Here is a 12,245-nt window from a genome sequence, read left to right on the forward strand (position 1 = left end):
TCTGACAATCTCCACTATGTTTCATTTCACCATCACAGCTCTGCTACATCTGACAATCTCCACTATGTTACATTTCACCATCACAGCTCTGCTACATCTGACAATCTTCACTTCCTTACATTTCACCATCACAGCTCTGCTACATCTGACAATCTCCACTATGTTACATTTCACCATCACAGCTCTGCTACATCTGACAATCTCCACTATGTTTCATTTCACCATCACAGCTCTGCTACATCTGACAATCTCCACTATGTTACATTTCACCATCACAGCTCTGCTACATCTGACAATCTCCACTATGTTACATTTCACCATCACAGCTCTGCTACATCTGACAATCTCCACTATGTTACATTTCACCATCACAGCTCTGCTACATCTGACAATCTTCACTATGTTACATTTCACCATCACAGCTCTGCTACATCTGACAATCTCCACTATGTTACATTTCACCATCACAGCTCTGCTACATCTGACAATCTCCACTATGTTACATTTCACCATCACAGCTCTGCTACATCTGACAATCTCCACTATGTTACATTTCACCATCACAGCTCTGCTACATCTGACAATGTCCACTGTTACATTTCACCATCACAGCTCTGCTACATCTGACAATCTCCACTATGTTACATTTCACCATCACAGCTCTGCTACATCTGACAATCTCCACTATGTTACATTTCACCATCACAGCTCTGCTACATCTGACAATCTCCACTACCTTACATTTCACCATCACAGCTCTGCTACATCTGACAATCTTCACTTCATTACATTACATTTCACCATCACAGCTCTGCTACATCTGACAATCTCCACTATGTTACATTTCACCATCACAGCTCTGCTACATCTGACAATCTCCACTATGTTACATTTCACCATCACAGCTCTGCTACATCTGACAATCTCCACTATGTTACATTTCACCATCACAGCTCTGCTACATCTGACAATCTTCACTATGTTACATTTCACCATCACAGCTCTGCTACATCTGACAATCTTCACTATGTTACATTTCACCATCACAGCTCTGCTACATCTGACAAACTCCACTATGTTACATTACATTTCACCATCACAGCTCTGCTACATCTGAGAATCTTCACTTCATTACATTTCACCATCACAGCTCTGCTACATCTGACAATCTCCACTATGTTACATTTCACCATCACAGCTCTGCTACATCTGAGAATCTTCACTTCATTACATTTCACCATCACAGCTCTGCTACATCTGACAATCTCCACTATGTTACATTTCACCATCACAGCTCTGCTACATCTGACAATCTCCACTATGTTACATTTCACCATCACAGCTCTGCTACATCTGACAATCTCCACTATGTTACATTTCACCATCACAGCTCTGCTACATCTGACAATCTCCACTATGTTACATTTCACCATCACAGCTCTGCTACATCTGACAATCTCCACTATGTTACATTTCACCATCACAGCTCTGCTACATCTGACAATCTCCACTATGTTACATTTCACCATCACAGCTCTGCTACATCTGACAATCTCCACTATGTTACATTTCACCATCACAGCTCTGCTACATCTGACAATCTCCACTATGTTACATTTCACCATCACAGCTCTGCTACATCTGACAATCTTCACTTCGTTACATTTCACCATCACAGCTCTGCTACATCTGACAATCTCCACTATGTTACATTTCACCATCACAGCTCTGCTACATCTGACAATCTTCACTTCATTACATTACATTTCACCATCACAGCTCTGCTACATCTGATAGTTTTGTCTGTTACATTTTACAATCACAGCTCTGCTACATCTGGCAATCTTAGCAATGTTAGGCCTGACTATCTCCACTGAGTTACATTTTGCAGTCACAGCTCTGCTACATCCGACAGTTTCATCTGTTACATTTTACAATCACAGCTCTGCTACATTGCAGAAGGCATTAGGTTCAGAGTTCCTGGCTGATCCCTCTATTACATATACATCATTATGACTGCCCTGTAGTACTACATTCCCCCTGCAGAGGGTGCTGTGGGGAGGATCCCTGCCTGGTTGCAGCTTCCAGATTTCTGCACCAGGTTTCGGCACCATGGACAGCAAGAACCTCAGGCTCTATGTACTGTATTCCCTGTCCATGGTGCTGAACTTATACTGCACTCCACTTACCCCCAACCTATGGGTCTCCAGCTGTTGCAAAACTGCAACTCCCGTCAAGCCCGTCCCGGGCATGGTGGGAGTTGGAGTTTTGCAGCAGCTGGAGACCCATAGGTTGGGAGACACTGAACTCCCAGCATCTGAATAGCTGAGGAGAGAGAGAGAAAGATATTCCACAGCAGTACAGAGTATTTCAGGAGAGGAGTGTGCTGATCATGTGGAGGTCACAGGGTGAGAGTTATATAGTGGAGGAGCAGGGTCCACAGCAGTACAGAGTATTTCAGGAGAGCAGTGTACTGATCATTTGGAGGTCACAGGGTGAGAGTTATATAGTGGAGGCGCAGGATCCACAGCAGTACAGAGTATTTCAGGAGAGGAGTGTGCTAATCATATGGAGGTCACGGGGTGAGAGTTATATAGTGGAGGGGCAGGGTCCACAGCAGTACAGAGTATTTCAGGAGAGGAGTGTACTGATCATTTGGAGGTCGGTCGCAGGGTGAGAGTTATATAGTGGAGGAGCAGGGTCCACAGCAGTACAGAGTATGTCAGGAGAGGAGTGTACTGATCATTTGGAGGTCACAGGGTGAGAGTTATATAGTGGATGAGCAGGATCCACAGCAGTACAGAGTATTTCAGGAGAGGAGTGTGCTGATCATGTGGAGGTCACAGGGTGAGAGTTATATAGTGGAGGAGCAGGGTCCACAGCAGTACAGAGTATTTCAGGAGAGGAGTGTGCTGATCATGTGGAGGTCACAGGGTGAGAGTTATATAGTGGAGGAGCAGGGTCCACAGCAGTACAGAGTATTTCAGGAGAGGAGTGTGCTGATCATGTGGAGGTCACAGGGTGAGAGTTATATAGTGGAGGAGCAGCAGGGTCCACAGCAGAACAGTGTATTTCAGGAGAGGAGTGTGCTGATCATGTGGAGGTCACAGAGTGAGAGTTATATAGTGGAGGAGCAGGGTCCACAGCAGTACAGAGTATTTCAGGAGAGGAGTGTGCTGATCATGTGGAGGTCACAGGGTGAGAGTTATATAGTGGAGGAGTAGGGAGAATATGTTCTTTGAGAATATGTTAATAGTCTGTTATGGAGGTGACATATGCTGTAACGTTCCCGTTCATCATCAATCATGTTTTCTAACATATGTGCGGTGAGGATTCTAATATACACAGAACCCGTAATAGACATTGATCTGTATATAAAGCCATATGGTCCCCTATATATGGGCTCTGGCTCCATATGTTCTGTGTTATTCATTAATTTCTTGTAAATGTTGTACTTGGGAGATACAATAACTCGGGTCTGGTGTATCCAGCCTTCCTCTTTGTTTCCTGAATTGTTGGACTTGGTCTATTCGGTAATTCTTCAAATCCAATAGTCTAGAATTGTGCAAAAAGTGTAGATGTGAGACTGCGAGAAAATGACCGAAAGAGTGAAAAGACCATGGGATCGAGGGGTAGAAACACGTCGAGGTCCCTCACAATTAACATGTGAGTCAGCCGGTGATACGACGAGACAGCGTTGCCCTATAATGGATAATAATTAGAACATTTCTAATTAGGGAAAATTACCATTCAGCGTTACCTTTGTCTTCCTTGGTGACGGATCGCGGGGCTCCCGGTGCCCTGCACAAATTTATAGCTTCTGTAGAAGCCGAATAATTTCGACGGCTCCATATTAAACATTGGCTGGAGATTTAAAGGCCAATGAATCGCAGATTAATAGGTCACAATTATCGGGTCTTTAGCGTTAATCGTCATATGAGTGATAGACGTGAAAGAGAAAAAAAACAATGAGGAAAATGACGTTTACATGTTGGGCTGACCGGCAGCCTCCTGACATTGAGAATAAACAATAGTGGAAGACGATATCTCAGGGGTATTTCTTATACCGTAATTGTCTCCATACTGTGGCCTCCAAATCCAAGAAGAAAGAAGATCCGGCTCACAGGGAAATAGTCCACAAATGTGAAAAAATTGCAGTAGTTCCTTAGAAAAATGACAGACGTGTTCTGGACCAGGTGACCAGTCATAGTCGTCACTAGGAACACACTGTCCAAAATAATGCACTGTTTTTTTTAATCTAAATCATAGGAACTATACACTAAACCTCAGAACACCTGGGACTGAAGGACTAAATCATGTAACCACAGGAACTGAAACACTAAACCTCAGGACACCAAGTAACAGCAAGACCTGTAACACTAGATCCCGGGACACCAAAGACTAAATCATATCACAACAGGATCTGTAACACCAAACTCCAGAACACCAGGGACTAAAACTAGATCCAGGGACACCAGGGACTAAATCATATCACAACAGGACCTGTAACACTAAACTCCAGAACACCAGGGACTAAATCACATCAGAGCAGGACCTTAACACTAGATCCAGGGACACCAGGGACTAAATCCTATCACAACAGGATCTGTAACACCAAACTCCAGAACACCAGGGACTAAATCACATCAGAGCAGGACCTTAACACTAGATCCAGGGACACCAGGGACTAAATCCTATCACAACAGGACATGTAACACTAAACTCCAGAACACCAGGGACTAAATGATATCACAACAGGACCTGTAACACTAGATCCAGGGACACCAAGGACTAAATCCTATCACAACAGGACCTGTAACACTAAACTCCAGAACACCAGGGACTAAATCCTATCACAACAGGACCTGTAACACTAAACTTCAGGACACCAGGGACTAAATCCTATCACAACAGGACCTGTAACATCTAATCTTCAGGACACCAGGGACTAAATCACATCAGAGCAGGACCTTAACACTAGATCCAGGGACACCAGGGACTAAATCCTATCACAACAGGACCTGTAACACTAAACTTCAGGACACCAGGGACTAAATCCTATCACAACAGGACCTGTAACATCTAATCTTCAGGACACCAGGGACTAAATCACATCAGAGCAGGACCTGAGATTGAGGCACTTAATCAGTTTTGTCTTGTTTTAACACAATATACACACCATTTTTTTAGATTCCTTCACTTTTTTAGTTATTTATTTTTTTAGAGCCCCTCATTTTATTCCCAGCATTATTCAGACATATCTACTTCTGACCAACTTGATGCTTCTTCTTCCTTCAGCCGGAGTCCCAAGGGTTACAGACGCCTCCGGCAAATCCATCATGTTCTCTACAAGGGCCCCAGCATGAATGCGCCTCAGGCGCTTCCCTCCACATTATTGGCATTAATGAAGTCTTAGGCCATTTTACCATTTTGATACGATTTGTTCTCATTCCCATCAACCAACACATTTCTAACAAACCATCGTCTGACAAATCCCACAAAACATCCATAGACATTTCTAGGAAGATCTTCAGGGATCTCAGGAGAACGACCAATGTCTGGAGAAGACGTTCTCTTCTGATATAATTGTCTTGTGAGGAGCGTGGGAGAATATTCTGTCACAACATCCCAACAACTCATGTAGGAAAGGGGAGGAGCCTATAGAATCTATAGACGTGTGGTCTGAATTACTATCAATGTTATTGGAAAGAACTGAAACATATTCTGGTTTTTTATCTTAATAACATGGTAGAATAAAAGGCTATAAATACAAACAAATTTATAAATTATATAATATATGTGTGTGTATCTGCATGGTTCAGACTTGTTTCTCCAGCACATCCAACAAATGCTTCATGGGATTCATATCTGGAGTCACCACCTTGATCTCTATTGAGTGGGGCTGGGGGGAGCATTATCCTGCTTAATGAGGCCACTGCCATTAGGGTGTCCCGCTGCAATGTTTATGGAAGTGGTACATAGGAGGCAGCATTAGAATAGTTATATTCTTGTATATAAGGGGCAGTATTATAGTAGTTATATTCTTGTATATAGGAGCAGTATTATAGTAGTTATATTCTTGTATATAGGAGCAGTATTATAGTAGTTATATTCTTGTATATAGGAGCAGTATTATAGTAGTTATATTCTTGTATATAGGAGGCAGTATTATAGTAGTTATATTCTTGTATATAGGAGCAGTATTATAGTAGTTATATTCTTGTATATAGGGGCAGTATTATAGTAGTTATATTCTTGTATATAGGGGCAGTATTATAGTAGTTATATTCTTGTATATATGAGCAGTATTATAGTAGTTATATTCTTGTATATAGGAGCAGTATTATAGTGGTTACATTCTTGTATATATGAGCAGTATTATAGTAGTTACATTCTTGTATATAGGAGGCAGTATTATAGTAGTTATATTCTTGTATATAGGAGGCAGTATTATAGTAGTTATATTCTTGTATATAGGAGGCAGTATTATAGTAGTTATATTCTTGTATATAGGAGCAGTATTATAGTAGTTATATTCTTGTATATAGGAGCAGTATTATAGTAGTTATATTCTTGTATATAGGATCAGTATTATAGTAGTTATATTCTTGTATATAGGAGCAGTATTATAGTAGTTATATTCTTGTATATAGGAGTAGTATTAAAGTAGTTATATTCTTGTATATAGGAGCAGTATTATAGTAGTTATATTCTTGTATACAGGAGCAGTATTATAGTAGTTATATTCTTGTATATAGGGGCAGTATTATAGTACTTAGCATAGTACTTGTATATAGGAGGCAGTATTATAGGAGTTATATTCTTGTATATAGGAGCAGTATTATAGTAGTTATATTCTTGTATATAGGAGCAGTATTATAGTAGTTATATTCTTGTATATATGAGCAGTATTATAGTAGTTATATTCTTGTATATAGGAGCAGTATTATAGTAGTTATATTCTTGTATATATGAGCAGTTTTATAGTAGTTATATTCTTGTATATAGGGGCAGTATTATAGTAGTTATATTCTTGTATATATAGGAGCAGTATTATAGTAGTTATATTCTTGTATATAGGAGCAGTATTATAGTAGATATATTCTTGTATATAGGAGCAGTATTATAGTAGATATATTCTTGTATATATAGGAACAGTATAATAGTAGTTATATTCTTGTATATAGGAGCAGTATTATAGTAGTTATATTCTTGTATATAGGAACAGTATTATAGTAGTTATATTCTTATATATAGAAGCAGTATTATAGGAGTTATATTCTTGTATATAGGAGCAGTATTATAGTAGTTATATTCTTGTATATAGGAACAGTATTTTATAGTAGTTATATTCTTGTATATATGAGCAGTATTATAGTAGTTATATTCTTGTATATAGGGGGCAGTATTATAGTAGTTATATTCTTGTATATTGGAAGCAGTATTATAGTAGTTATATTCTTGTATATAGGAGCAGTATTATAGTAGTTATATTCTTGTATATTGGAAGCAGTATTATAGTAGTTATATTCTTGTATATAGGAGCAGTATTATAGTAGTTATATTCTTGTATATAGGAGCAGTACATAGGGACAGTATTATAGTAAATCTATATTTATCCCTTCTTTTCCTGTTCTTCTCGGCAGCTCATAGTACATTTTTCTGCTGATGGTTCCGGTGCAGACAGTGATACTTTTCAAATTCCTACTGAATAAAATGTTTACTGTACAGGTTATGGGAGTTTTCTGTACCATAGAAGATAATATCACTTATCTTCTGCCATTGTGAGTAGTTGGTGTCATATCTTAGATCAATATGTGTTCTGTAATATAGAATCTCCCTCAGCATAAAGTCATTTTATGTTCTTCTTTACAGATTCCATGGGCTTCATTCTGGTGACTCTGATGTCCCTTCTGCTCTCAGTCACTGTAGATGGTTTGGTCAGGGCCTCCACTTGTCATCCGGGATGCAGTTGTGTTTCATCTTTCATGAATTGTTGTGAATCAGAGACACATTTCCCTATCTCCGCTTCTGGTAACGTAACGAAATTAAGTCTGAGCCATTGTCCGCCCTTCCTTATATCGAGACAGAGCATTTGGAATCTGAAGTCACTTGAGGAGATAGCTCTGAGAAGGATGGCAATAGATTATATTGAGGCTCAAGCCTTCGGGGAACTTCCAAAGTTAAAGACTTTAATTCTAAATGGGTTAAACCTTAGCATGTCCAATATCCATCCATTAGCCTTCCAGGACCTTCCCATTCAGCTGCTGGACCTTAAAGAAAATAACTTAAAGGTGATTCACTGTCAGATGTTCCGTGGACTGAAGAACCTTCGTATTCTAGACCTTTCAAGGAACAGCATTTCCACCATCTATGACTTGGCCTTCGAGACCCTTCCGATACTGTCTGTGCTGAACCTAGATGCCAACAGCTTGACCTCAGTCACTCCTCTGTGGTTTAGGCCTTTCAGTAACTATTCTTCTTCAATACGGATCAGCTTGGTGGGAAATAACCTCACCAGGGATTGCAGATACAGGGGAATCGAGTTGACAGAAAATCGGTGGTTTGTGAAGTCTTTGTTTCCCAATGACTCTGTGGCTTTGGCCTCAATGAACCTGGTGCCTCCCTGCACTGTGCCCACGATCAATGAGGCTTTTCAGGAGATATATGTTAAAGAAGCCACCTTGATAACTCTTCCTTGTTCTGCCACCGGGCTACCGAGGCCGACATTGACTTGGTTGCTCCCAACAGGTTTTGAAGTCAACCCATCCAAAACTACTTTATCCATTATTAATGGGAGCCTAGTTATAGCCACGGTGAAGCCTAGTGACACTGGTGTCTATACCTGCATGGCTGTCAACAGTGAAGGCTCCTCAGTGTCCGTCGTGAAGCTTTCTGTACTGTCAAACGCTTTGATGGTCCAGACACCTACCATGATGGTTACTGATGCCCCAAAGAAGAAGGCGTCTTTCGTCCTGATGGTTGTTTTTATCTTAATGCTCTCAGCAGTCTTGTTATTTGTTATTTGTTACATTTTAAGATTAGTCTACAGACTGGCAAAGAAGCAAACCAGCGATGACTTTGAATTCAGCCGTTTCGTGGACACCCCCAACATCCTTCCCATCCCTGAGAACCCTCAGCCGATGCCACATGTGTAAACCAACTTAGGTGCTGCTATAGAGTGTTCATAAACCTTTAATGATCTCATCTGCACACAAGAACAAACCAGTGAGAAAAATGGTTACCTCTCCATGACAATGGCTACCCCATTGCAATTGTGACCGCCCAAAACACCATCAGACTGGCCCTCTAGAGCATCCTGCATTGGGTGTAGGCTCTAAAGCCGGCTATACACAGTTGGTGTGGTCAGCCTCATACCATCTCATATGTATGGGTGGGACCTCCTGACTCTCTACCGACACCAGATATTGGGGGAGAGAAGGGCCAAGAGGATTGGGCATCATGGAATCCAACAATAAACCACCACAAAACCCAAGCCCATAGTACATGTGTTTAGGTTGGGGACAGGAAAACAGCCATCGGCTGAACATCTATCTTAAGTTTATGACCAGATTACCCCAATAAGAAGTCACCAATACAAGGGTCCAGCAGGAGAAGACCCCTTTTACAGCTGACTTGGAGGAAAATCACTCAAAAATCATCATGATGGGTTCCAGAAAACCGTCTGGTGTCGGCTGATGCCTACTGATTTATATCGCCCTATTACCTCCCCGTATATACAAACTTTTTTTTTTTTTACATAGAATGCTATTAGAAGGACCAAGTTTTAACCATCTTATTTGGATCTGGTTTAAGGAATTCTGGGTAACAACCAGTATAAACACATGACCGCTCCCAAAACATCTCCAGCAGATATTCTGTAACTCCTCCGGAGCAGCCGTAATTCTTATCATCCAGTTTTCCCAGATTATACTAAGAATCTGCTAAATAGAACAACAGGATAAAAGAATTTATAATGGAGGATTTATTTATTAGTTATATTCCCACCTGAAGGCCGGTGACCTCCCAGAAGTCGACCCAGACCTCCACCATGGGTGTTGTCGGCCATCTTTAATAAATTTGTGATCCGAATACCAGGTTAGATAACTATAAGCAGGTGGCAGAGACATAACTTTAGGGGCTGCAAAGATGGCAGTCACACCTGGCCCCCAATACTTGGGGGGCCCCAATACCTGAGGGTTCCCAAAGACCTCTCTGCTTTCATTCTCAGGTGAGGTAGGGGTCTTAGGGGTAACCCTTCCCCCAATCCTAGAAATATGACATCACTTTGTGAGATGAGAATACCTCTTTAAGACCAACTTGGTTTTAACCCCTGTAATGGTCCCTATGTGTGGTGCCACCCAGCTTTCCTAGAGACAGATAAACCTCAGGCCAGTTTCAGGAAAACCTACCATGGCAACATTTTTGCCTTCATATAGTATGAATTGAATTGTATGATGTCACCCGTGGGCCAAATGACCTGAACTGAAAGCATCATAGATCCCTATCCCTTTCATAATTCTCTATCCTAGATCCCAATCCCAGTTCCCTGTCATAGATCCCTATTATTATTCTAGTTCCTGCCATGGATCCCTATAATAGATCCATATGATAGTTCCCTATTCCTGTCATAGATCCCTATCCCTATCCTAGTTCCCTATCATAGATTTCTATCCCTATCACAGATCCTTATCCTTGTCATAGTTCCCATCATAAATCCCTATCATGGATCCCTATCATAGATCATTATCCCTATCATGGATTCCTATCATAGATCCCTATCCTTGTCATAGTTCCCATCATAAATCCCTATCATGGTTCCCTATCATAGATCCTTATCCCTATCATGTATCCTTATCATAGATCCCTATCCTTGTCATAGTTCCTATTATAAATCCCTGTCATAGTTCCCTATCATAGATTTCTGTCCCTATCATAGATCCTTATCCCTATCATGGATCCCTATCATAGATCCCTATCCTTGTCATAGTTCCTATTATAAATCCCTGTCATAGTTCCCTATCATAGATTTCTGTCCCTATCATAGATCCTTATCCCTATCATGGATCCCTATCATAGATCCCTATCCTTGTCATAGTTCCCATCATAAATCCCTATCCTAGTTCCTATTATAAATCCCTGTCATAGTTCCCATCATAAATCCCTATCATGGTTCCCTATCCCTATCCTAGTTCCTATTATAAATCCCTGTCATAGTTCCCATCATAAATCCCTATCATGGTTCCCTATCCCTATCCTAGTTCCTATTATAAATCCCTGTCATAGTTCCCTAATATAGTTCCCTATCCTGGATCTCTATGATGCTGTCAGTTCAGATCACTGGACCCGCATTTGTGCTGGGACTTGAAGCCAAAAATCCCTCTATATTTCGCTCATGTGACTCTGACCTTCGAAACTGCAGAATTTTGCAGGTGACTCGAGGGCTTCTATGCGGTGCTGATGTTTCGCTCTCTTACCGCTCCCCATTCCTCTTCTTGATTCCCTGTCTGTGGTCCCTGCAGATGGGATGGATCCCTTCGGTCCCGGTCCGGCAGTGTTGGGTTCATCTGCATTCCCTCTAATCTTCCATCTTTGTATCTGTGATTTATCTCCCTATTATTTCCTGTGCTCATTATGCCGCGGCTCGGAGTGAATGTATCATCCTAAACACAGCGCTGGCACTTTAATAAACTTATTAATGGCGGTAATACGTTACATTCCCCACTGAATTATTAAAGGAGTCTCCTATTTGCTCAGCTTCTTCCTTTACTGTGCACGGCGGAGAGGTGAAGTGTCCCGGGCTCGGAGCACAGCAGTGAGAAGTCCATAAACCCAGCAGCATCATGTAGGATGTGCGGCATCTGAAGACCGCAGCAGTACAGAGTGTTTCAGGAGAGGAGTGTACTGATCATGTGGAGGTCACAGGGTGAGAGTGATATAGAGGAGGAGCAGGGTCCACAGCAGTACAGAGTATTTCAGGAGAGGAGTGTACTGATCATGTGGAGGTCACAGGGTGAAAGTTATATAGTAGAGGAGCAGGGTCCACAGCAGTACAGAGTATTTCAGGAGAGGAGTGTACTGATCATGTGGAGGTCACAGGGTGAGAGTTATATAGTGGAGAAGCAGGGTCCACAGCAGTACAGAGTATTTCAGGAGAGGAGTGTACTGATCATGTGGAGGTCACAGGGTGAAAGTTATATAGTGGAGGAGCAGGGTCCATAGCAGTACAGAGTATTTCAGGAGAG

At 41.3% G+C, this 12,245-nt stretch overlaps 1 protein-coding gene across 3 annotated transcripts in view; it reads left to right on the forward strand.

Moving 5' to 3' along the window:
- Nucleotides 1-12,245, forward strand: part of LOC130297246 (leucine-rich repeat-containing protein 4C-like) — a 142,575-nt gene that overhangs the window by 113,627 nt on the left and 16,703 nt on the right. For 2 of the 3 annotated variants that reach the window (XM_056549491.1, XM_056549493.1), the window contains exon 2: nt 7,876-9,327. The exons of the other annotated variant lie outside the window; for it this stretch is intronic. In XM_056549491.1, coding sequence (XP_056405466.1) covers nt 7,876-9,158 — 1,283 coding nt within the window. In that variant the 3' untranslated portion in view covers nt 9,159-9,327. Of the gene's footprint in view, nt 1-7,875; nt 9,328-12,245 lie in introns of those variants that run through there. 3 annotated transcript variants of the gene reach the window in all.

The sequence above is a fragment of the Hyla sarda genome, chromosome 13 (genome assembly GCF_029499605.1).
Source record: "Hyla sarda isolate aHylSar1 chromosome 13, aHylSar1.hap1, whole genome shotgun sequence".
Lineage (NCBI taxonomy): Eukaryota > Metazoa > Chordata > Amphibia > Anura > Hylidae > Hyla > Hyla sarda.